The sequence below is a fragment of the Pantherophis guttatus genome, chromosome 1, assembly GCF_059756535.1.
Source record: "Pantherophis guttatus breed Tessera chromosome 1, ASM5975653v1, whole genome shotgun sequence".
NCBI lineage: Eukaryota > Metazoa > Chordata > Lepidosauria > Squamata > Colubridae > Pantherophis > Pantherophis guttatus.
In genome coordinates, this window is record NC_142063.1 from 22,098,015 (window position 1) to 22,124,987 (window position 26,973).

Below are 26,973 nucleotides of genomic sequence, written 5' to 3' on the forward strand. Positions count from 1 at the left end.
AGGGCAGAATCTTCTGATGTTGGGCTGGTTATGGAAAGTATAAAATGGTTGGAAGGGGAAGCTGTCATTCATCTGTTAACGTTGCGGTGGGATGGAAGTGGCAAGATGACCCTGGAAGTAATTTTCTAGTGCTTCCTCAGCTAATGTTCTCCAGCAGGAAATGACCAGTGCTAGATTTGTCCAATTGAACTCTGTGATCCCTGTTAGTGAAATTCCTAACTCAGTCAGGAAAGTTTCAGTTCAGAGGTCTTTGTATGGTGATTAGCCACAATCCAGCATCTTAAAATCTTCAAACTGATGCTGAAGGGACATTGATATCCTTGTGTTTTTGTCTCTCGCAGGAATATGTTTCCACCCAATCTTGTAGAAGCCTGCTTTAGACAGGTAAGAAGAGTTGAAGATCCTAATTGGGAACTTGCTTATTGTGACCAACTCTTGAGTAGCTCTCAACTTTTGTAACTAAAGCTGAAACCAAACACTACAACAATATTAATAATCAACACTTCAGCATATGACCAAAACTGTCTTTCATATAAACAATGTACACTACAACTCCCAGGTAAGTCAATCAATGGGAAAATTGTGGCTCAACAATTCCCTGTTCATTTCGGATGATTTGCTGACTGACCTGTACACCATCAAGACCTTTCTCATCTGCAGAGTTTGTGAGAGTTGCTCATTTGGATGTTGTTTCTCTCATAAGAGCCCAAGCTGATCCTTCCTTCTGCTTCCCTTCCAGTATAAGACTCAATACAGTGTCCGGGTTATCAACAGAACGGTTGTGAGCAACACTTCTCCTGCGGCCATGTTGCCACAGCACCCAAATCGGGATACCAACAGCAGCGGTTTCAACTACAATGCCACCATTGCCAGTTTGCCTCTCCTGCCACTTGAAAATGCTTTGGGAGTCTGGAATAATGTCACTAAAGCTCTAGGGAGCTTCCCGGAAGTGCTGAACTTTGAGGAGGTCATCCCCGGCCCAGGTTCTGTCAACGGGGTGAACGCCCTTGGCCTCGTTGTCTTCTCCATCTGCTTTGGCCTGGTGATTGGCAACATGAAGCAAAAGGGACACCCCCTGCGGGAATTTTTTGACTGCCTCAATGAAGCCATCTTGCGGATGGTGGCAGTCATCATATGGTGAGGACAGGGTCCCTCCGAGGCCGAGCAGGGGGAAGGCTGTGATATCTTTGAAAAGCAGTCTTACTGTGCTAAATTGGTTCAATCTAGGCAAGGATAGGATCAGCTTAGGGTCAGAAAACTTCCCAAGTATTCTATATGTAATGTACAGGTAGTCTTTGACTTACAACCACAGTTGAGCCCAAAATTTATGTTGTTAAATGAGGCATTTGTTAAGTGGCTTTTTGCCCCATTTTATGACCTTTCTTGCCACGGTTGTTAAGTGAATCACTGAAGTTCTTAGTAACCCAGTTGTTAAGTGAATCTGGCCTCCCCATTGACTCTGCTTGTCAGATGGTCGCAAAAGGCGATTACACGACACTGCAGCCGTCACAAATATGAGCCAGTTGCCAGGCGTCTGACTTTTGATCACGTGACCATGGGGATGCTGCAATGGTCGTAAAACGTTCATAGGTCACTTTTTTCAGTGTGCCGTTGTAACTTCGAACGGTCACTAAACAAACGGCTGTAAGTCGAGGACCACCTGTATTTATTGCAGTTTTAATCCTACCACTAACAAGAGTTCTCTAGGCAGATTCTAAAACTGCAATAAATGCAATTATTTGTGCAGCAGGTGTCCTCCTAGATTAGCAACTGGCAGTTGGTAAATAGAAGGGAGGTTTTTGCGGAATACAGTTTGCTGAAGGACAAATGAAAGAGTGCCATTACCTTCATGCCTTACTTAGGAGCTTCCCCTTACAGTATCAAAGGCAGTTTGATGCATAGGAACAATTGAATTCTCCATAAATAATGAAGGACACCTTCCCCAGCCTGGTGACTTCCAGATGTCTTGGTATTACAACTCAGGATTTTTAGTCCTTAGGCTAGTCTGTTAGTTTGTTTGATTTATTAAATTTAAATGCTGCCCATCTCACTGTTGAAGCAACTCTGGGTGGCTTACAAAACAATAAAAAAAATGAAAACGATTAAAATTAATGAGGATTAAAAAGAACTAAAAGCCAAGAGGATGGGTGGCACTGGGATGGGATCTCTCTACCTCATAGCTTAGTTGACCAAGCCTTGTTGGAATTGTAGAATCAATACATCTGAAGGGCACCAGACTGGCATACCTGGGTGATAATGACTAATCTGTTTTTTTTTCTTAAAAGTATGCTAATTACTGTCAACTTATCTGTTTTAGCAGAATTGCTTGATGATCAATAAGGTTCCATGACCACTTTGGCATTCAGCAAATCTGAAACTTTTTAACTGGCAGGAATTTCAATTTCAGCATTTAAATTGCCTTAACTAAATCAGCATTTGCTGATCACCCAAGAGATTACAATTGGTTCTGACTGGTAGTGGACTTTAGAAGCTTGATTTAGATTTGTCCGCAAACGTTTTCAAAGAAAAAAACATAACAAAAACAAAACGAAGTCCAGTTGCCTTTTGGGAAAAATTGTCTTTGGGAGAACTTTTGAGATCCTTCAGCACGAAAAACTAGTAAATTTGTCAACCGTCTTTCCTGAAAGTACAAAGCATTGTCTGTTTTCCATGTTGGCTCAGAGCTGAGTTTGGGAGTTGAGCACTGTTCTGACATGTTTCATAACAGGTACGCCCCTATTGGGATCCTCTTTCTGATCGCTGGTAAGATTTTGGAGATGGAGGACCTGGCAGTGATGGGAGGCCAATTAGGCCTGTACACCCTTACGGTCATTGTGGGGCTCCTGATCCATGGCCTCTGTGTCCTTCCACTCATCTACTTCATTGTCACACGCAAAAACCCCTGGATCTTTGTGGCTGGACTCCTACAAGCCCTCGTTACAGCCTTGGGAACATCTTCCAGGTGATGGTCTTCTCGCAAAGGAATGGGTATTCCATCTGGGTACCGCTCCCAGGAGACTCTGTATGTGTGTGTGTTGTTTCCAAGCCTTTTTGGAACTCTCTGTTGGAAAATGTAGCTCCCAGCCAAGCCAACAGATTGGGGATCTTAAGTCACAAGGAGTGTATGTGTGTTGTGTGTTGGATTAGTTGCCAGGCCCTTTTGTTGTTCACAGTTGGAAGAAGCAGCTCTTAACGAGATGGGGAGAAGCAGGAGTTAAGGATTTTGGCTTGGAAGTATGGAGAGAAAAAAAGCTTTTCTTTCCTTTGGAAGCAACTGGTAAGCCTTAATTTGTTCCAGCAATCACAATTAATTAAAGGAATTAATTGTTAATGTTGGTTTTTTATCAGTTGGGTTTATGTCTGTAACTTTGTTGCTATTATTTCAATTTGTATGCTGCCCAATCTCCAATGACTCTGAGCAATTCACAAGTAAAAGCACTGTAACACCTGGGGGAAAAAAATACAGCAATAAATAAAATAACAGATTAAAAGAATGACAAAAAACAGGAATGAAATAAAGACATCCACACAATTCAAAGTGACTGTGGCTTCGTTAAATTGTTTTTAATCTTGTATGCTCCGCAGAGTCATTTGAGAGACAGACAGCCATATAAATGGAAATAATGAATAAATGAATATAATATTCTTGAAACTGTTTAGCAACTCTGCTCAAATTTCATCCCATGAAAATTGCATTTTCTGCTTGAATGAGAGAATATGGGGTTTTGAACTAGCTTCTAAAAGTCCATCAAGGATTCTTCATTCAGGTTAAGAACTTTTCTGATTTTTTCCTGTTAATTTTAAAATGGCTTCTGCACCTAAGAAAATTTTCCATACTTGCTATCATTGATTAAAATACCCACACCCACAGGCGCACTAGCAAAATACGGTAATTAACATTCAGTCATAAATACAAAAAGATTAAAAATGTAACATAAAATAGCAGAACATGGCATTAAAAGTAGGAAAATAGCAAGGTTAAAATCTACCATCCATCAAAAACATTTGGAGGTTTACATGGTTCTTATCTGGACTCAAATGGTCAGTCTAGGATAGTGTTTCTCAAATTTGGCAACTTTAGGCTGTGTGGACTTCAACTCCCAGAATTCCCCAGCCAGCAGGAAGTCCACACAGCTTAAAGTTGCCAGGATTGAGAAAAACTGGTCTAGGGGCCTTTCTTTGTTGCAAAAGCGAAGTATTATCCATCCTTCTATGAATCGGCAAAAATATACATATGCATGAGAAATTTGCTTCCTTATCTTGCCTCCCCTTGCAATCATTGAAGTTCTTCCAAGGAAATGGATGATCATGTAAAAGATTTTAAATATCTTAAAGCCATTCTTGGACAATGCTGGAAGGAGGAAAGACTAGTTGAAACTCAGTTCGGTTCATGCCCGTTTCACTCATGGGCTAGGAATGAATTTGAAGGCAGCGTTCATAGGGATGAGGCTGAAAAAAGAGGCTGCCACAATATATTTGTGCCATAGTTAGCTGCTGGGGTGGGGGGGGGAGGCCATAGTGAGCACCAGCTGAGTGTTGGGTGCCAACATCAAAAAGGCCAGATTGTGGGAGTTCTTGGTATTCTTTGAGTTTGGTGGTTTTCTTGCAGACATTTCATTACCCAACTAGGTAACATCATCAGTGCTAGAAGGGAGCAGAGTTTGCAAGAAAACAACCAAGCTCAGAGAGCACCAAGGGCCGCACACTTCAACTCTGAGCGACAAATATTCTCTTGTATCAGGCCCAGTTTGCATTGATTTGAGCAGAGTCTCTCAGAGAGCTCACAAAAAGCAGGCAAATCCGTGTTGGAGCAGGTGTTCAGATACCAAACCAAAGGCTTTGCGTTGGTTTTAAGCTTTGTGTTTGAATTAGGCTGGGAGGAGCCATTTTGGGTCCCTTCTGGCCTTGTTCGCAAGTTATGAGATGTTTTGCTTCCAGCTCGGCCACGCTCCCTGTCACATTCCGTTGCCTGGAAGAAAACAACAGGGTGGATAAACGAGTTACCAGGTTTGTTCTGCCAGTGGGAGCAACTATCAACATGGATGGCACTGCACTTTATGAAGCTCTGGCAGCCATTTTCATTGCACAGGTCAACAACTACGAGCTTGACTTTGGTCAGATCATTACTATTAGGTGGGTACAGGCGCACGTAAGTGATAAACTACCTATGAGGACTTGCCTCTCCTCTCCTCAAGAAAGCAGAACTCTTAAAACCGGCATTCATTTCAAAAGGAATTTTTACTGGGAGATAGTGATAGCAAGGAAAACAAGGCAGGATCTGAAGTTCCCGCTCAAAACTGTTAAGTTGCAGAAACCCTTCCCCTTTGTCCAGTCTGAAAGTGAGCCAATCCACAGGTGTGAAATTGTTACGGGAACCCGGAGCTGAGAAGGTGATAAGAATCTATTCTCAGCTCGAGCTGAGACAAATCAGATGGCCCAGGCTACTCCCTCCCCCTCCCCTTCCCAGGAAGTTTACATCAAAGTAAAGACCAGAGACAAGGAAAAGTTGTAAATTGGCATCCAGGCCCTCCCCACAAGAATGGCAGCTGGCAATGTCCCGATAGGGATCTATGTGGACCTGACACTACCTATGCTGGTTTGCTTTGCCAGGAGTGCTGTGCTTAGCACAGAGGTCCCCAACTTTTCCAGCTCCATTGATTGGCAGCGGTGATGGCGGGTGGAGGGGATGGTTTCACGTGCGTAACCTACTGCCACAAATGCAGCTTTGTGCGCTTGCCTGCCATTTGCGTGGCCTGGTTCCCAATGGGGATTGGGATTGACGACCTTGGTTTAGTACATATTTGCCTTTTGAGATTTTGGATATGTGGATAGTGTCCTTCTGCATTTGTTTTACTTCCTTTTTTTAAATGAGTTTTTTATTTTTATTTTTAAACAAACAATTCATCATTAATCAATCAGTGTAACATCTGGATACAAAAATTTTTGTGTCATCATATTCAACATTTATCATTTTCTTAGTACATATTTATCTTTCTTCTTACATTTAAATTTAATGTATTACATATTTTTCCCATGGTTCTTATTTTTACATTGTCTATTGTCTATATTCAGTCTCTATCCATTGATAAAATTGCCCCCATATGTTGTAATACTCCAATTCTTCCTTCCCTCTAATTGCTAATGTTAATCTACTCATTTCTGCACATTCTAATATTTTAATTAGCTCTCCCTTTGTAGTATTTTTTTCTGCTTTCCAATTTTGTGCAAATACCATTCTTGCTGCCGTTAATACATGTATAATCAAATATGTATTTTCTTTACTAAATTTCTCCAGTAAGATACCCAACAGAAACAGCTCCGGTTTAAGATTAGTGTTTTGCTGTATCATTTTCTCTAACCAAATTCGAATTTTTACCCAATAATTTCTTGCTTTACTTCCTTTATTATCTTAAAATTCAATTTTTAAAGTTTGCTGCATTTTATATCAGCAGTCAAAGAATTTTTTGATTTGTTGCCCCATCCTTGAGCTAGACCAGCCAGGCCAAGCTAAATAATTCTACAGAATTATTTTCCAGCTTGCAAACTGTAGATTTTAATGCAAACTTTTCCAAACTGATGCCCTGTAGATGTTCTAGATTGTAATTTTCACAGTCCTTTGGCCTGTAAGAGTCATAATCTAGAACCACCTGGAGAACACCAATTTGGGGAAGAGGATGAACAAAATCTGCGAGGCCAGGTTTTTGAGGAGTCCTACAGTGAGGCACTACCTTTCTAATGTTCCTCCAATCTAACCAATGCCCTTTTCACCACAGCATTACTGCCACGGCAGCCAGTATCGGAGCTGCTGGCATTCCTCAGGCGGGCCTAGTGACCATGGTAATCGTGTTGACGTCTGTCGGATTGCCAACGGAGGACATCACTTTGATTATGGCTGTGGACTGGTTCCTGTAAGTCCCTGCGAGAGAGAAATGGTTGGGGCTAAGAGTTATGCTTGTGTTTAAGTCCACTTTAAATATATATAGCCCATAAATGGACCTCTTTCCTTCCTCCCAACCTCCATGTCGTTGTAATAGAGATGGCAGAATTTATCCTGCCCAACTATCCTTGAGAAATGAGAATACCCACATTCAGTGATGGAACTCCTGTTCTGTCCATAGAAAGGACTGTATTGAGTCTCCAGCATCATCAGGTCAGGCAGAGAGAAACCCTGGGGATCTGCTGCCATTCTGTATTGGTGGTATTGAGTACGGGTAGTCCCCATTTAGTAGGGATGCCGTGGCTCAGTGGCTAAGACACTGAGCTCGTTGATCAAAAGGTCAGCAGTTCAGCGGTTTGAATCCCTAGTGCCGCGTAACGGAGTGAGCTTCCATTACTTGTCCCAGCTTCTGACAACCTAGCAGTTTGAAGGCATGTAAAAAATGCAAGTAGAAAAATAGGGACCACCTTTGGCGGGAAGGTAACAGCATTCCATGCGCCTTTGGCGTTTAGTCATGCCGGCCACATGACCACGGAGACGTCTTCGGACAGCACTGGCTCTTTGGCTTTGAAACGGAGATGAACACGGCCCCCTAGAGTCGGGAACAACTAGCACATACGTGCGAGGGGAACCTTTACCTTTAAGCAGCCTTGAGTCATCTTGTGCGAGTAGGCGGCAATATAGATTTTCTAAATAATAAAATAATAATTTTCCCGCAATATCTATGTGAGACTGAAGATACCCGTCTGTGGACATTGAAAACTGCAGCCCTCTCCCAAGCAATTTTTGACTTAACAATTCCTTCTGCTGCTGCTTTCAGAGACCGTCTGAGAACTACCATCAATGTGCTGGGGGATTCACTGGGTGCTGGTGTTGTAGCGCATCTGTCTCGCCATGAGCTGGAGATGCAGGATGCTGAGCTCAGCAACTCAGTCCTTGAAGAGAATGAAAAACCATACCATCTAATATACCAAGAGAATGATACCCACAAGCACCTCAACAGTGAGACACCAATGTGACTTGGAGGAGCCGAGTGTTGTCGGGATAGGATCTGTAAAATGCCACAACTGTGAAGCACTAGAGAAGCAAGAGCCAGCCACAGTCCTCCCCACAAACTCTCAGCTCCTTCGGTTTCCCTGTTTTCTGTCACCAGAAAAAAAAGGATTTTTTTTTCTATAACGGTGATTGTGCTCCTACAATCATGATTTGACAATAAGAGTTCGATCTCGCCTGTCCCGCCTCTTAACCACAGCTGGTAGTATCTTGTACCAAGTCAACTCCACATTTCCTTGCCAAGAAGATAAACTTTGAACATATTCTGCTGTGCCATAAAGACCAACTAATTTAAATCTTGTGTTACGGTTTTACCGATTGAGCTTTTTTGAATTTTTTTTAGCACTTGAAAAAAATGCAGCCCACACACACACACGATGCTTTATTGGTATGGAAAATGTTTATTTATGAGAATCATTAAAGTGGAGAATTATGTACAGCCTGTGTTTTAAAAAAAAATGATATGTGCAACTTGTTGCTGCTTCATTACAATTGAACGTTACATGTAGTCCCTGTTAAGCGACTCTTTGCAGTTACAGTGATGAAAAATTAACTTTGTGATCAGTCCTCACATTTATGACCTTTGTAGGGGTCCCTTTACCTTTGTAAAGCTGAAGTAAAGATTGTAAGCACAAAGGAAAACCGAAGTAAAGGTCACAAGTACAGTTGCAGTTTCACTTAGCAACCATTTTGCTTAACGACTGAGTTGCCAGTCCCAATTGTGCTCACTAAATGATGACTGCTAACTATAGTATCATAATGGCAATGCTTACTTGCTTTTGTTTCCTTATTGGTTAATTGTTCAGAACACAGTGGCTTTGTTTATCAACCCAAGATGCATATAGCTCAGATCTTCATTTTTTTTTTTTTACATTGGTAACTATTTTCAGAGACAAATAAGCAAGGCAGCCTCTCTTCTGTAGCTGCTCATAGCATCAGGGCACAAAGCATTGAATTGTGACTCATGGCTTTGATAGATTTCTGCTCTCCCAGTTGTCTCATATCCTTCGAAAGCCACTGAAGATACAGTCCTGTTGCCTCTTATGTAAACCTTAGGACCTGGATGACTGACTGACCTCCAGTGTTGCATAAGGACCAGTTCAGTCATTCCAAAGCCACCATGCTCATGCCTTTTCATATATTGATTCAAAAATCTCTTTTAATATGTGAAAAAAGACTGTGGAATGTATCATGGTGCACCATCAATATTCAATGTACTGCAAGCAGGTATTTGCAAAGCAGAGCTAAGAAAAATGCTATTTCACTTTGGCAACTTAGGTGGGAAAATGCTTTATTAATCAGAAGAACAGTATTTGGGTTTATTACAGGCGTTGATGGGAAATGTCTTGTTAAGACATTTGACAATGTCAAGACATCTTGACAAGAGCCTGGTGGAGCAGCAGACTAATAGCCTGTTATTAACATTCAGCTGCCTGCAATTACTGCAAGTTCAAATCTCTCCAAGGCTCAAGGTTGACTCAGCCTTCCATCCTTTCTAAGGTAGGTAAATTGAGGACCCAGTTTGTGGGGGCAATAAGCTGACTTTGTATAAAATATACAAAAGTATGAAGGCTATTGCTTAACGCATTGTAAGCCGCCCTGAGTCTCCGGAGAAGGGCGGCATATAAATCAAATTAAAAAAAAAAAAAAGATCAAATCCAAGACATTAGCAAATCCAACACTCAAAAGAATTTTTTTTCTTTCTTTGCTAGGCAGAGAACTTTTCTTTATTCTTCCTGGTTACTTTCCTTTTTTCATTGCATGACAACATCCTTCTTTCCCTCTTCTAGAGGTTTGCTTGTTGCATGCTTAATTGTTGCGCAGTCCTTGCCTTTGAAGTACAGTAGCCAGATCCATCTCTTCCCCTTGCCCTTCTTCCCTCTCCTAGACAGCTTCTACCCCAGTCTCCCACCCCATCATCTCTGACCACGTCTTGCAGGTAGCCTGGGGCTTTTAGAAACACTACCTGCCATGAAGCACAAGAGTGGGAGGGGATTTCTTGAGAGTAGTGCTATTTGGCACATGATGCTGAAAGGAAGCTAACTGTTGCCCGGAGATCTATTTTGTTGGGCTGAGTCAAGTTGCCAGGCTGGCTCTCTGGAATGCTGCTCATGGCTAGTCTGTACCTCCGTGCTATACTTATTGTGAGCTGCAGAATGACTTGGAAAACAACATGCAGCCATCGAATTCTGAATGTTAAACCTTTGTCCTGGGCTACAGTATTATTAAAGAACCAACCGTGTACTGTGATTCTTGTATGGATGGACACACTCCTAGTCCCTTCCCTAAAGCCTTGCCATCTGATGGGAGTTACCAAGCATGCTTTTCCATGGCAGTCTCTGCCCTATGAAACATTCTGCCCCTTGAAGTTTGGCAAAGCTTCTATTTTAAACTTCTGTAAAGCTTTAAAGACCTGGCTTTCCCCCACAAATGCTGGGATCAGATTGAAAAACTGCACGTTAGAAGAATAGATTTTTTTTTAAAAAATGTTTCGATGTGTTTAGTTTTATAGTTTTAATATGGTTTTATATGCTGTTTAAACACTTTGGGAGCTGCCCAGAGTTGGTTAGAAGATGGGCAGCTATATAAATGTTTTAAATAAAATAAATAAAAATATATTATTTAGGAGGTACTTTGTGGTCCTTTGGTACAGATGGGACAGTATCCCGAGCAACCGTTTGCTTATTCATGGTGAGGGCTAGATCACATTTAGCTCCCAGGCTTTAAGGCAAAATCCAAATTGACCATATGATGCTTTGGGCACAATGGCTCCCAAGCTTATTGATAGATAGCAGTCCACTTCTAGGACAACAGACACAAGGAATGTTACAGTATTGATGTGCTACCTCTTATAACCTGTTGTTCCAGCTGTTAAAAGCAAGTAGAGGTAATTGTTCATCAGTCATAAATGAGGCAACATGGCAAGGACAGCAAAACAAGATTGTAGTTGCAGTCTTGTAGTTCATGACTGCTATCCTTTCCCTGAGTAGTGGCAGATACAACACCCCAAAGTAGAGTTCTTTATAGGGAACAAGGAACCAGTGGTGGAAGCTGAGCAATTAATTGGTGATTCTGGGTAAAAATGGTCTTCAAGTCCATTCAATCCTACACCATTCGTGGTGTAGGGTTTCCTGCCTTAAGCAGGAACTAGAAGACCTCCAAGGTCCCTTCCAACTTTGTTAAATTAATTATGAAGTACTTTTGAATCAGTTCCTTTCCTTCACCCCAAATTGACTTGAATGTCTGATAACCCTTATCTTTCCTCCTCGCGCCTATGAATTCTCTTGGAGGATGGAAGTTTGCTATTTTCTTACTAGTCTTTTTGCCTGTTAGTCCTTTCCTGACAAAATGATCTGTGTTTCCTCTGATTTTGCTTCTTGTTCGCTTGGAGTAGATAACAAAAGTAAAAAAGTTGTCACCTTCCAGTTAAACTCAACTCCTAGTTAAAAAAAAAAAAATCATCGTAGTTTCTTGGCACAATGTGGAAATGGTTTGCCACTATAATCCAGATAGTTTTATTTTCTTATTTCCCAATCTAGCCAATAGCCTGGAATGCCCACTGGTCCCATCAAGCTGCTATTGTTCAACCCTACTGAGTTTTGTAGATAAAGTCAACTACCTCCTAGCTGGGAAATTATGAGCGAGGCTACTGTCAAATAATTATAGATGCTCTTCTTTTTTTCCCATTCACTGCCTCTAAAAACCAACTACCTTTAACGTCTGAGAAAGGAAGAAAAATCAGAATACAGTATAACAGAGTTGGAAGGGACTTTGGAGGTCTTCTAGTCCAACCCCCTGCTTAGGCAGGAAACCCTACAACACTTCAGACAAATGGTTATCCAACATCTTCTTAAAAACTTCCAATATTGGAGCATTTGCAATGTCTGGAGGCAAGCTGTTCCACTGATTCATTGTTCTGTCAGGAAATTTCTCCTTAGTTCTAAGTTGCTTCTCTCCTTGATTAGTTTCCACCCATTGCTTCTTGTCCTGCCCTCAGGTGCTTTGGAGAATAGTTTGACTCCCTCGTCTTTGTGGCAGCCCCTTAGATCAGGAGTCGCCAACCTTTTGGACCTCGTCCACTAAATTCATAATTTTAAATCCCGCAGACCACTAATAAGAATTTTTAAAAAAAGATAAAACAGTATTTAGTGCAATATAAAAAACACAAATATTTTTTCTGCGGACCACTAAAATTTTCTCGCAGACCACCAGTGGTCCACAGACCAGTGGTTGGTGAGCGCTGCCTTAGATATTGGAACACTGTCACCCCCCAGTCCTCCTTTTCATTAAACCAGACATACCCAAATCAGAAATCTTATCATTACCTAGAATCGGCAAATAAATTTCATAATAATAGTTGCAAATGGCGGCAATTTACTCGGAAGAACTTACATCCTGTGACAATCTCTGTTAACACACACCAAACATCTCTATTTGCCTATTCCAGGTCCTTGGGAACGACTTCATAGTTTTTAAATTATTTTAAATTTTGTATTGTATGTATTTTAATTTTGGCTGTGCACCACCCTGAGTCCTTCGGGAGAAGGGCGGTATACAAATTTAAATAATAAATAAATAAATAAATAATAGGCCAGAGGTCTTCAAACTTGGCAGCTGTAAGACTTGTGGACTTCAACTCCCAGAATTCTCCAGGCTGGAGAATTCTGGGAGTTGAAGTCCACAAGTCTTACACTGCCAAGTTTGAGGACCCCTGCCATAGGCGAACAAATGCCAAACCTAGTCTGAACATCTGGACGAACCATAATAATTACTATAATAGAGATTTAAGTACCTATCTGAATATTTTGAAAATATTTTTGAATATTTTGAAATATAACTTGGCAATAATGAGATATCGATCAGACTCGTTATTAATATACCGGTACCCTAAATATGTTAGTTATTAAGTAAATCAGCTTTGGGTCATGAATACAAATGTGTAATTTTAGTAGTTAGTTATTAAGGAAAATAAACATGAAAGCCATACACAGGTAAACATTAACCACACATAAACACAAGAGGACTCAGGATCCAGGATTAAAAATGAATGGCAGAAAATTCCTTACCGGAAGAGGAGGGTCACCAGGACTTACTATTTCCGCCCGTCTTGGCCATGTGCAAAAGAAACCTCGCTGGTGCCGGAGACAGGACGGTCTCGTGATGATGGCGTCATCGGTGCGCAGCGGCAGGATGGCGGCTGGAGCGGCGCGCTCGCTGCTACTTTTGCGCCTCTCCGGTCGGTCCTGGCGATGTCGGGGTCGCGTTTACTCCACGCCGGGGCTGAGGCGGCCTTTCTCTTCTGCGCCTTCCGTGGCGGGACCTTGGGTGGCCCGGGCGCCTTCGGGAGCGCCGCAAGCAGAGGAGGAGCAGCGGCGCTTTCTCTTGGGCGGGCGTCCTTCCAGCGGCTATAGCAGCAGCAGCAGCAGCGGCAGCAGCAGCGAAGACAACCTGGAGGGCTCCGAGGGCGACGGAGGCCTTCCTGGCTCCGGTGACAGCTCGGGCTCAGACTCTGGCGGACCAACTGTAGTGACAGCGCTGGCCCCGCTCATGGTCCCTGAGCACGTCCCCCACGTGCCCCTGATCCCCATCTCCAGGAACCCCGTCTTCCCGCGCTTCATCAAGATAATCGAGGTGATCCACGTCAATGATATTTTCGGATAATGAAGAGAAATGGGGAGGAGAAGAGGAAGAAACCGTTTTTCCCTGGGAGGGGCTCATAGCTTTTTTGTGGGGGGGAGTGTCTGTACAAAAATCCCAGTTCACTGGCTGGTACAGGTAGTCCTCAACTTGCAGCAGTTCATTTAGTGACCGTTCGAAGTTTAACAAGGGCAGTGGAAAAAAGTGATTGATGACCACTTTTCACACACTTAACAATGTGTGCAGCATCCCCAAGGGTCCCGTGATCAGAATTCAGATGCTTGACAACTGTTTCGTATTCTTGATGGTTGCAGTGTGATCGCTTTTTGCAACCTTCTGATAGGCGAAGTCAATGAGGAAGCCAGATTCACTTAACAACCGTGTTATTAATTTAAGAACTGGAGTGATTCACTTAACGGTGGCAAGAAAAGTCATAAAATGGGGCAAAACTCACTTAACAGATGTCTTGCTTAGCAGCATAGATGTTGGGCTCAATTGTGGTCATAAGTCGAGAACCATCTGTATATCCAGATAAGTAAGTCTGGGAAGAACCCTCTAACGCAGTGGTTCTCAACCTTCCCAATGCCGCGACCCATTAATACAGTTCTTCATGTTGTGGTGACCCCCAACCAGGGGTGGGTTCTAAATTTTTTTACTATCAGTTCTGTGGGCGTGGCTTATTTTGTGGGCGTGGCTTGGAGGTCATGTGATTGGGTGGGCGTGGCTAGCTGGTCATGTGACCGGGTGGCCATGGCTATGTGTATAGGGACTACTCAGAGGGCTGAAAAAAGTCATTTCTGACAGATCCTCACACTTTTGACTGGTCCTCACACTTATGACCATCCTTACATTTATGCCCGTGCAGCATTCTTAACAACCATGTCACTCATTTCACAACTGCTTCTCTTCACCATGGTCATAAGATAGGGCAAAAAACGTAAAATGTGAGGACAGTCGTAAATTCGAGGACTGGTCAAAAGTGCGAGGACCAGTCAAAAATAACTTTTTCAGCCTCTGAGTAGTCCATGTGCACAAAAGGACTACCCAGAGGGCTGAAAAAAGTGATTTCTGACAGGTCCTCGCATTTTTGACCGGTCCTCACACTTATGACCATCCTCACATTTATGCCCATTGTGGCATTCTTAACAACTGTGTCAATCATTTCACCCCCACTTCTCTTCACCACGGTGACAAGATAGGACGCAAAACGTGAAATGTGAGGATAGTCGTAAGTTCAAGGACTGGTCAAAAGTGCGAGGACCGGTCAAAAATAACTTTTTCAGCCCTCTGAGTAGTCCATATGCACATAGGGACTATGCAGAGGGCTGAAAAAAAGTAATTTCTGACAGGTCCTTGCACTTTTGACCGGTCATCATTTATGCCATCATTTATCTTCTAGTCCAGAAATCACCAACCTTGGCAGCTTTAAGCCTGGGAGACTTCAACTCCCAGAATTCCCCAGCCAGCTATGCTGGCTAGAGAATTCTGGGAGTTGAAGTCCACAAGTCTTAAAGCTGCCAAGTTTGAAGACCTCTGAGCTAGGGCTTTGGGGCCAGCCTTTTGGGGAGGGGGTCCCATTCAGAGAGACCCCCTGCCTCTCAGGAAGCATCAGGCCAGACAAAGAAAGTTGCCAAGGTTGGAGATCTCTGGACTAGAAACTTCCAAAGGTCCCTTCCAACTCTGTAATTCTGGTATTGACATGCAAGCACAGTTAAGCTACTTAAATCCTCCAGAGCAGGGGTCCCCAACTTTTTGGACCTCAGGGACCACCAAGTTCATAATTTTAAATTTTGCAGACCAGTGCACCACTTGCTGAAGCACCTGGACTCCCAGTGACGGGATAGGGTCCTTCAGGCACTCTCCCCCCTCTCTTTCTCTCTCTCTCCCCACTCTCTCATTCTCTCTTTCTCTCCCCCCTCTTTCTCCCTCTCTTCCCCACTCTCATTCTCTCCCCCCTCTTTCTCTCTCTCTCCCCATTCTCTCTCTCTCTCTCATTTTCTCTCTCCCCCTTTTCTCTCTCCCCTACTCTCTCATTCTTTCTCTCCCCCCTTCTCTCTCTCCTCCACTCTCTCTCTCTCATTCTCTCCCCCTTCTCTCTCTCCCCCACTCTCTCATTCTTTCTCTTCCCCTTCTCTCTCTCCCCCACTCTTCCTCTCGCTCTCTCCCCTCTTTCTCTCATTCTTTTTCTCTCTTCCCCCCCTTTCTCTTTCCCTCTCTCTCCCCCACTCTCCCCCACTTTCTCTCTCTCATTCTCTTGCAGGGGGCCGATCTGGTGTCTGCAATGGAGAGCAAAATCCAGCTTCTTCTCTCTGCTGTAAGTGCAGCATCAGGATTCCGCCTTGGTATATTTGCAGCGCAAGGCAGCCCTCGTTTCCTGCCGACTCGGAGCGGTAAATAGCGTCTGGTTCGGGGAGCAGCCGGATTTTGCTCTCCATTGCTCTCTCGGCCCCCTGCAAGCTCTCATCTCTCGAGAAGCCCAACCAAAGTTTCCCGCACCACTTCAGGGAGCGCTCCTCGAGAGACGAGAGCTTGCAGGGGGCTGAGAGAGCAATGGAGAGCAAAATCCGGCTGATCCCCAAACCGGACGCTGTTTACTGCTCCGAGTCCCAAGCGGCAAGAGAGGAGGGCTGCCTTGTGCTGCAAATATACCAAGGTGGAATCCTGATGCCGAACTTACAGCGGAGAGAAGAAGCCGGATTTTGCTCTCCATTGCAGACACCAGATCATATTGCACCACCTGCAAAAATGCAAAAATTTCCAAATGTAGCCCTGCCCTCTAACAGCCCTCCTGATGTTCAGCTGTTGTCTCTCAAGGAGGATACTTACTTGGCCATCTTCATGCTTGAAAGGATTCTACAGTGTAACAGCAGATGTCTCCCACCTTGGCAGCTTTAAGACTTGTGGACTTCAACTCCCAGAATTCTCCACAATTCCCCAGAATGGGCTAGGCAGGAGTTGAAGTCCACAGGTTGTAAAAGAGCCACAATTGCCCAGCCCTGGTGGGCGCGGATGGGAGGCGGGGCAAGGCGAGGGGCGGAGGAGCCAGCAATTTAACAAACGGTTCAGTGTGCTGCGAGGCCAATAAATTGCAAAAAAAACACCGAACCGTTTGTTAAATTACTGGCTCGCTCGCCCCGCCCCACCCCCACTATTTATTGGCAAGGGGTGGGGCGAGCCAGCAATTTAACAAACCACCAAGAACCGGCAGAATCCCACCACTGGTTTGTTTCCCTCTAGCCATCAGCTGGGACTCCAGAGGCAGCAATAGATTGGGAGTGGGCGGGGTAAGCGAACGACGACCGGCGATCCAACAGAGGCAGAGGGTGAGGGTGAGGGAAGGCGTGGGGGGGGGGCGAGAGAGGGCTTTGGCGACCCCTGTGAAATGGCTGTTCGATCCCCAAAGGGGTCGCGACCCCCAGGTTGAGAACCGCTGCTCTAACGGGTTCAACCACTAAATGCACCTGTGAGCCGACTTATGCTAAGGCGAGTTACAATGACAGAGACTTTACCTTAGCAATTAGTTTTGTTGCTTGAGTGACTTTTATAATTAGGTAGTTGAAATAATAATGGTAATAATAATGAGGGTGAAACAATAGCTCTGCATATAGAGATTTCAGATTTAGCTTTATGTATCTGAAATTGTAGAAGGATCTACTAGTGGGCAGAGAACCAGTTTGGTGAAGTGATTCAAAGCAAGCTAGAAACTGAAGACTGAGTTCTAGTCCAGCTTTAGGTGCAAAGCCAACTAGATGACCCTGGGCCAGTCATTCTCTCTTAACTCTAGGAAGGAGACAATGGCAAACTACTTCTGAAAAACCTTGCCAAGAAAAAACTGCAGGGACTGGTCTTGGCAGTTACCAGGAGTCAACACTGACTCAAAGGCATAACAACTATAATCATAAAGTAGTGAGTAAGGGGCCTCTCTTGTAAAGATTTGTTGCTTTCTAGTAAATCACAATGTTTGAATGGGAACATTCCTAATTCACACTCTAAAAGCAAAGGCTTTGTTTTGCTTGTTTTAATCAGTGGTCTTGTTTAATATGAAACAGTAATTTTAAGCACACAATCGTATATAATTCAGTAATCTAGCACAGGTTTTACATTAGAAGTGGACAAGCTTTCAGTGACTGAGGGTTGCAAAGTAGGTATGGTACAGAGGTGGATTTCAGCAGGTTCTGACCCAGTTCTGGAGAACCGGTAGTGGAATTTTTGAGTAGTTCGGAGAACCGGTAAATACCACCTCTGACTGGCCCTGCCCCCATCTATTCTCTGCCTCCTGAGTCCCAGCTGATTGGGAGGAAATGGGGATTTTGCAGTAACCTTTCCCTGGAGTGGGGTGGGAATGGAGATTTTACAGTATTTTTCTCCTGCCACACCCACAAAGCCACGCCCACAAAGCCATGCCATGCCACACCCACAAAGCCACACCCACAAAACCGGTAGTAAAAAATTTTTGAAACCCACCACTGGTATGGTAGTTTTCTTAAAAAGTGCACTATGCCTATTGTAAGGCTGTTGTTTTTTTTTGTTTCCCACCCCAAGGTGGCAGAAGATTACTGTCAGTTTATTCTGACCAATAGCCATGGTGAGAGGGTGTTTTAAGGGACACAAAAAGATTAATTCGAGGCCACAAATAGCCAACCCTTGTATTATATTCTGAAAGCCTCAGATGCCATTCTCTGTGTTACTGGAGTGGGCAAACTTTGTTTCTCCTGCAAACGTGAAGGATTTCTGCCAGATATAAAATGAAACACAAGGATAGCCATGTTAAACCATCTGAAGGAAAAGAAACAAAAATTATTGGTTCAGCAGTTGAGTTCTTTAGTTTCTGAGCTAAATTGTCCTGAAATTTGATTTGGTTCGGAAAAAAACCACATTCATATAAAAGTAACTAAAGCAGGAGAGCTAATTTTTAAAGTATGGTATATTATTAGCAAGTCAGAAAGAACTTTTCCACTGCACTGTCCATTCAAACCTTGTAAATTTGGCACTGCTGCATATTTATTTTTCATTAAGCGAGTTACAATTTTTAAAAATATTTAAAAGATTGCATTCAAAAAGTTTAAAAGCACGATTCTTGTGGATTCTATTCTGTCAAACCTCTGACTCAGTGTCTTGCTGTTGAGTGATTTTGAAAGACATTCCTTAATTTTGATAGATTATGACATATTTGTTTTAATAGATTTCTTAGGATGATTTGTTTTGAGTATTCAATTTTTTTGATGCAGTTTAAATTTGTTATAGGGCTTTAAAAATTCTAAGAATCTAATTTCCTCTGTCAATTTGCTTTAGCTTGAGCTAGTTCATAAATTGCAGTTATATACTAAATTTCTTTTGACAGTTCAGTCCTTGAATCAGATTGTAGACCTTGGTTTTGTTCTCTTTCTGTGCAAATGTAGCAACAGCTGTGGCCTTGGCAATGCTTCAGAACTCAGTTTTCAAGTATGTTCAGGGTTATACCACAATTTGCAACTCTTCTTAACTTTTTCTCATCAGAGATGCTTTGACTAACAATAACATGTGAAAATGATCTGTTAGAAAGGAGGATATCCCAAATTCAAGGAATTATATCCAGGATATTTATTTATTTCTACCATGTTTTTCAACTGTAGAACCACAGTAGGCTTACTTAGATTTGAAAATAGATTCTTAGAGTATCTATAAGTTTTAATGTTAGAATCAAAACAGAATTTCATGGTTTCCAGGTATTTCTGGGCCAAAGGATATGACTAACAGGTTAGCCAGTTGCTTCAGATTTCAGCATATTTCATCATCTTATTTGAGTGAAGCCACTCATTTTAAAACTAGAATTTATCACCAACATTGATATTTGGCTTTTCCTTGACCTTACCAGCAACTTGGAAAATGTCTGCTTTTAGATAGTTTTCCATTTTTTTTTAAAAAAAAGACCTGAGCTTTCCTAAATGTAGAAAGATTGCAGATTGCAGTAATCTCAAAGTTATTTTTCATGGAAAAAATATCAGCTAAGAGCCATCATTACTGATGGCTATTAGCTGATATTACTACCCGCGCGGCCATAACCGGTCGCGCGGGTGGTTATGGGGGCGACTTGGCGCTCCCATGTAACCCCTCTCCTGCGCGAGCTGCACTGGCTCCCGGTGGTCTTCCGTGTGCGCTTCAAGGTATTGGTTACCACCTTTAGAGCGCTCCATGGCTTAGGACCCGGGTACTTACGACACCGCCTTCTGCCACCGATAGCCTCCCACCGACCAGTACGCTCCCACAGAGAGGGGTTCCTCAGGGTGCCGTTGGTCAAATAATGTCGACTGGCGGCCCCCAGGGGGAGAGCCTTCTCTGTTTGGGCACCTACCCTCTGGAATGAGTACCTCCGGAGATATGGCGGATCCCGGATCTTCGCACCTTTCGCTGTTCCCTAAAGACATTTTATTCCAGCAAGCCGGGCTGGCCTAACTCTTTTAAATTGTTTTAATTCTTAAATTGTTAATTATCGGTCTTAATATAGGGGTGTTTTAATTGTGGGCCAAATTAATTTAATTGGATTTTAATACTGTTTTTAAATTTTGTATTTTCTTGTGTTTTATCTGTTGGCTGTTCACCGCCCTGAGTCCTTCGGGAGAAGGGCGGTATATAAATATAAACAAACAAACAAACAAACAAACAAACAAATAAATAAATCATTCAGTTCCATAAGATAATTCTGCATTAGCATAATTGTTGCAAAAGTTCTTAAGGCACCTGATCTATTTTGTCCCCACACTCCATGCTTTTACATTTTGCAGGATATGCCTAGGGAGGTTCTCAATCATCCAGGTCATGGTTTTCCCAAAGGTGTTTTCATTTTAAAGGCAACTGAATTTTCTGACTTTCTGATCAGAAAGTCCCATTGCCTTTAAAATAAAAGCACCTTTGGTACATACCAGGGTACCACACACTAAACAGGAACCAAATTTAGCTGACTTCTGTGTCAGGAGGGATACTTTTGGAGGTGGAGAAGTTAGTCACTCCATATATGGAGATATATGGTAAAAACTAATGATGGGGATGGGCTGAGATGTGAAAAGAATTGGGGATAAGTTTTAAAAAGGAGATTTACATACCAAACAGGGAAGAAGAAAATATTTGGTGTCCCAGGAGGGACCATGTCAGACCTTCCAGCTGGGTGACCTTGAGGCAGTGTCTCGAGAAGATACAGAATTTACTTTAGTTTCCCGAGCATTTCCCCCCTCCCCACAGTTCATGGTAGTCTGTCACCACAGTGAAGCATAAGCAAGCGTAAAGTGGCAGCTGACACACTATCTGTTTTATTCTCATTTTACCTGGCATTCTTTCTCACCTGACCCTGTTGCTGCTTTATGAAATAGTAAGTGATTCTGCAATGGAAGTTGAGAACATCACATCCACACCGTTAGAGACATTTCCCCATACCCCATGCCTCTCCTGTTCGCTCATCTTCTCTTTGATTAGAACATTCATTTTAGTATTTTTAGCTAATAAAAAGCTAATCTGGTCTGATTCTTAATCTTCCTGCATACAACCAACTTAAAGAATCTAAAGGGGTATAGTTTCAACACTTGCAGGATGGCCCTGTCCGAGAAAGAATGGGATATATGCCTGAGATACATTTATATTTATATTCTGAGGCCAGATAAATGAAATGTATGCAAAGCAAACTCTTGGAGGAGTTTGTGTAATGTTTTCGGGCCAAAATTGATAAGAGATCTCATGGATGCGTTGGGGTGATTTCACTAGAGCTATCTTGCGTAAAGAAACTGCTAAATAGTTGAACCCAGATTGGTATTCTTAATGGACAGACCCATGGAAAGGAGGGAAAAGAGTATGTTGTACACCCTGCATTCCAGGTTGGGCATAACAATATGGATAATTAAAGTTTATAATTTATTTTCGAAGGGTCTTGTTGACGGCTGGTGTATTGGGGTTCAGCATCAAGACATCTCTTCTGTTAATGAATGTCTCATTCATTAAGTCTATCTTAAAACATGTTAATGTCTCATTCATTAAGACTATCTTAATTCATAGGTAAAAAACAAAAAACTGGTTGATCTGTTGAGGAGAAAAGTAAGTCTTGCCCAGCCATATGCAGGTGTATTTCTCAAGAAGGATGACAGGTAAGTTGTAATTTTTTAACATGCTTACATCATGTTTTCTCTAAAGATCAGCTAAATTGGCTCTGAAGGCCAATTTAAAAGGACACATTTTCTATCTCATTTTAGAAATAAAAAGACAACTTGTTCCATTGCAGAACTGTTGTAAATTACTGTGTGTTAAAATACAGCTTCTGCTGTTGCTTAGCTATAATTCAAAAATCTGAAATTTTGTAAACATGAATTCCCACTTATACAATATAATATGAAGTACAGGTAGTCCTTGACTTACAACTTCATTTAGTGACCAAAATTACAATGGCACCGAAAAAAATGATTCATGGCCATTTTCACACTTATGACCATTGCAGCATCACCATGGTCACGTGATTTACATTTGGATGGTTGACAATTGACTCATCTTTATGACGGTTGCAGTGTCCCAGAGTCATGCGATCCCCTTATGCAACTTTCTGACAAGCAAAGTCAATGGGGAAACCAGATTCACTTAACAACCGCGTTACAAGCGCTCCATGGCATAGGGCCTAGCTATCTCCGAGACCGCCTGCTGCTACCGATGACCTCCCATCGACCCGTGCGCTCCCACAGAGAGGGCCTCCTCAGGGTGCCATCAGCCAAACAATGTAGGCTGGTGGCCCCAGGGGGAGGGCCTTCTCTGTGGGGGCTCCCACCCTCTGGAATCAGTTGCCCCCGGAGATAAGAAGAATCCAGGACCTCAATGCCTTCCGTCGTTCCCTGAAAACCTATCTTTTTCAGCAAGCCGGGTTGGCTTAAGAAGAAATTTAAAAATTTTTTTAAATTCTTTTAAATAGTCTGTGATTCTTAACTTTCGGGCCAAAATTTATATATATTTTTAAATGTTTTAATATTTGTATTCTATGTTTTTTATCTTGGCTGTACACCGCCCTGAGTCCTCAGGGAGAAGGGCGGTATATAAATTGGAAATTAAATTAAATTAAATTAAATTACTAATTTAAGAACTGCAGTGATTCATTTAACATGGTGAGAAAAGTCGTAAAATGGGGCAAAACTCATTTAACAATTTTTTCACTTAGCAACATAAATTTTGGGCTCAATTGTGGTTGTAAGTTGAGGACTACCTGTAATTCTAAGTTGTAGTATCTCTAAATTTGGGTCCCTGGTCAGTTGTGAAATTTTATGATCACAAAATAGCTGTCAAGGGGCAGCATCCATTGGGGACTTGATTGTCCCATTGACACATTGGGGACTTGATTCTCCCATCCATTGACACATTGCAAACAAGTCATGGCCAACTCTTAGTGACCTCATAGATAGATTTTCTCCATAATGATCTGTCCCTAGCTTGGTCCTTCAGCTGTCCCAAGGGTGCTTCCACTATAATCCACCCACCTTCCTGCTAATCTTCCTCTTCTCTTTCCTTTTGCCTTTCTTAGCACTGGGGTCTTCTCCAGGAAGTTGGGTTTTCGCATAATAGATCTGAAGTAGAATAACTCTAAGTTGATTTGTTCAATGATCCATTGATTTGTTTCCTTGGCTGTCCACAATATTCTCAAGAGTCTCCTCCAACAGCAGCATTCAATATTTGGTATTGGGGATATGGCCAACTACAAATAATATATTTATGATTTTGAATTTGCCTAACTTCTTATATAGGATTTACAGGTAGTCCTCGACTTACAACAGTTCATTTAGTGAGCGTTTGAAGTTACATCACTGAAAAAAGTGACCTATGACCATTTTTCACACTTATGACCATTGCAACATCCCCATAGTCATGCGGTTTACATTCGGATGCTTGGCAGCTGGTTCATATTTATGAGGGTTGCAGTCTCCCGAGGGTCATGTGATCATCTTTTGCGACCTTCTGACAAGCAAAGTCAGTGAGGAAGCCAGATTTACTTGACAACCCTGTTATTAAATTAACCACTGAAGTTATTCATTTAACAAATGTTGCAAGTAGAGTTGTAAAATGGGGGCAAAACTCACTGAACAAATTTTTTGCCTAGCAACATAAATTCTGGGCTCAATTGTGATAGTAAATCGGGGACTACCTGTATTCTCAACCCCTCCTGGATTAAATTATTATTTAATCCAGAATACTGTCTTTATCCTGACTGGGATTATTTTTTAGCAGGTCAGTAAGATCCTTGTTCTGTGGATGTGTGGTGATTATGGATAGCACATTTAGATGTCACAATAAGATGACAAATTTCAAAGAATCTCCCATTTCCTGTAATTCCTTATTTTTCAAAGATTCCCTAGTGAATCGGAGAATGCTATCTAAAACCAGAAATTCTTTTCTATCGCTTAAAGTTTTATGTGTCAAAATAAGATGTAAAAAAAAATAGTTTGTCAGCAGATTCCTTTGCTTCAAAGTTAATATTAAAACGGACTGTGTTTTTCTGAAATTGAGTTCTCTTCTTTCTCCACATATGTCTCTCAGTAATTACTTTGACTATTTTTTGTCAGCAATGAATCAGATGTGGTGGAAAACCTAAACGAAATCTACCAGATGGGGACTTTTGTCCAGATCCATGAAATGCAGGACCTGGGTGACAGATTACGGATGATTGTCATGGGACACCGGAGGTAAATACACTCTACAATTCTTGGATTTTCTTTCTTGTCCATTTATGTGGGGTTGCTATACCTTTTTTTTTTTAAATTTGATTTATATACCGCCCTTCTCCGAAGACTCAGGGCGGCTTACAATGCGTTAAGCAATAGCCTTCATACTTTTGTATGTTTATACAAAGTCAGCTTATTGCCCCCACAAAATGGGTCCTCATTTTACCTACCTTAGAAAGGATGGAAGGCTGAGTCAACCTTGAGCCTGGTGAGATTTGAACTTGCAGTAATTGCAGGCAGCTGATGTTAATAACAGTGCTTTAGTCTGCTGCGCTACCAGGTCTCCTTGGTGGATGGATGTGGAAAAAATGCCATTCAACAGTAGAGACTTGATGTTATATTCAGAGGTGAGCTGCACATACATTAACAACCAGTTTGCGGGAAATGTGAGCGGCTGCATCGGTTTCATGTGACTTCAAACACACAGCAAATCTTCTCAGGCAGCCACGGTGAGTGGAGCAGGTGAGGCGCAGCAATCAGCTGCGCTTCGTGGGCGGGGAACAAAGCCAGAGAGTGAGATAAATAGGACAGGCTAGCGCCAGGGCTGGCGGGTGGGCCCAGCCGGTGGTCGGAACTACCGGTTCGCCCAAACCGGTCTGAACCGTTATATTGATGAAGAAGATCTTTAACTTTGCATGTCTTTTGGATGGGGGCAGACATTCATTTAAAAAAAAAAAAAATTGGCCACTTGAATCTGTCTTTGGCTCTGTAGAAGGTTTAGCACATCCCTAATCCTTAAACCACATTGTTATTTCAAACAGAAATGCCACGCTTTGTATCGAGCCTAGAAAATAAGAAAAAAAATATGTTTTTCAACGGGTTCCCCGTTCTTACCAAATCCGTTCAGTATTTTCCCTTCTTCGGGGTTTCAGAATTCGCATCAACAAGCGGATGGAAGTGGAGTTGGAGGAGACCGAGACCAAGAAGAAACCCCGCCAGAAGCAGAGGCGTTCCAAGCAAGAAGTGAATGAGCGACCAGAGACAAAGCAACAGGATGTTGAAGTGGTGCTGGAACCTCTCCAGGCGTCTCCAGGCGAGGTGCTCATGGTGGAAGTGGAGAATGTGGTCCATGAAGATTTCCAGGTCTCTGAAGAGGTCAAAGTGAGTGAGGGGACCTAGCAGGACTTCTTTCTGGAAGGAAACCACCTGAACCTGTAGCTGAGAATGCAAAGGATACCCTCTTCTGCATGTATTAACCCTGTCTTAGCCAAACAGGACACACACAAGATTCTCCCTTGCAGACACGTGGAGCCCTGTGAGATGGGCAAATACAGATGTATACTTGGAGATTCCCTTCCAGTATTCATCTGTTCGTACCGTTTGTTTGCAGGCTCTGACGGCAGAAATTGTTAAGACCATCCGGGACATCATTGCCTTGAATCCACTTTACAGGTATGCTTTCTCTCTTCCTTAGACCCAGCCAGATGCAGGGGCACCTGTTGTGCGTCCCTCAGGTCTTTTCCCACCGTAATCTTGGGAAGATAAAGCTCAGTTTATAAAGCAATCATTTTTCCTGGGTAGCTTGTAGATGATGGTTGATGGGCATGTTTGTTCTTAGTAATTTGGGGTTTGTAAAAAACAGCAAAGTATAAATAGCTAAGCAACGAAATCCACACAAATCGGGGAACTGCGTCCTGCATCCCCCTAAATGTGGGATTTAGCAGCAATTTGAGTTAAAGTAGAATCCTGCCTCATCTAATGCAGTGGTCCCCAACCTTTTTATCGCCGCGGCCCGCTGAGCGCGCGCAGGGGTTGGGGCACGGCCCAGGAGCTTTTGCGCACAGCCCATTGTGCACGGCCCAAGAGCCTTTGCGCTGCAGCGTTCATGTCCCCCGGCCGCTGCGCGGCCCGGTGCCAGGTACTCCACGGCCCGGCACCGGTCCGCGGACCGGGGGTTGGGGACCACTGATCTAATGGATAAACCTTCTCTGTTCCTTAATCTGAAGGCAGGTCCTCTTCCTTGTCCGTAGCTATTGGCTGCAGGCTGGTAATACAAGTACTCCCCGACTTAGGATCACTATTGAGCCCAAAATTTCTGTTGCTAAGTGAGACATTTGTTAAGTGAAACTTTGCCCCGTTTTACGAGCTTTCTTACCACCGTTGTTAAGTGAATCACTGCAGTTGTTAAGTTAGTAACACGGTTGTTCTATGAATCTGGCTTCACCGTTGACTTTGCTTGTCAGAAAGTCGCAAAAAGGGGATCACATGACCCCGGGATGCTGCGACCGTCATAAATAGGAGTCAGTTGCTAAGCATCTTCATTTTGATCACATGACCATGGGGGATGCTGCAAAGCGTGAAAAACGGTCAGAGGTCACTTTTTTCGGGCCCGTTGTAACTTCGAATGGTCACTAAACGAACTGTTGTAAGTTGAGGACCACCTGTAATATGCACTTTAAACAATGGGATAGGTAGTCCTCAACTTACAACCATTTGTTTAGCGACCACAAAAGCACTGAAAAAAAGTGACTTACGGCTGGGTCCTTGTACTTACGACCGCTGAGGCATCCTTGTGGTCACATAATCAAAATTTGAGCACTTGGCAACTAACATGTATTTTGGAATGGTTGCAACGCCTCGTCATTGTGTGAACACTGTTTGCCATTTTTCCAGCTAGCATCTGAAAATCAA

The 26,973-nt window shown here is 42.8% G+C and overlaps 2 protein-coding genes across 4 annotated transcripts in view; both read left to right on the forward strand.

Annotated features, from left to right (window-relative positions):
* Positions 1-8,427, forward strand: part of LOC117677425 (excitatory amino acid transporter 1-like) — a 33,872-nt gene extending 25,445 nt beyond the window's left edge. For 2 of the 3 annotated variants that reach the window (XM_087894544.1, XM_087894553.1), the window contains exons 6-11: positions 342-384; positions 740-1,137; positions 2,729-2,962; positions 4,939-5,133; positions 6,774-6,908; positions 7,758-8,427. In XM_087894544.1, the coding sequence (XP_087750670.1) occupies positions 342-384; positions 740-1,137; positions 2,729-2,962; positions 4,939-5,133; positions 6,774-6,908; positions 7,758-7,956 (1,204 nt within the window). In that variant the 3' untranslated portion in view covers positions 7,957-8,427. Of the gene's footprint in view, positions 1-341; positions 385-739; positions 1,138-2,728; positions 2,963-3,173; positions 3,278-4,938; positions 5,134-6,773; positions 6,909-7,757 lie in introns of all 3 variants that reach the window. The other variant, XR_015734364.1, reaches the window with a different exon arrangement.
* Positions 8,428-13,087: 4,660 nt separating this feature from the next.
* The window catches only part of LONP1 (lon peptidase 1, mitochondrial), a 35,881-nt gene continuing 21,995 nt past the window's right edge, over positions 13,088-26,973 (forward strand). Inside the window, exons 1-5 of the mRNA XM_034437585.3 lie at positions 13,088-13,621; positions 21,647-21,735; positions 24,184-24,303; positions 25,215-25,443; positions 25,673-25,734. Coding sequence (XP_034293476.2) covers positions 13,151-13,621; positions 21,647-21,735; positions 24,184-24,303; positions 25,215-25,443; positions 25,673-25,734 — 971 coding nt within the window. The 5' untranslated portion in view covers positions 13,088-13,150. The remainder of the gene's footprint in view (positions 13,622-21,646; positions 21,736-24,183; positions 24,304-25,214; positions 25,444-25,672; positions 25,735-26,973) is intronic.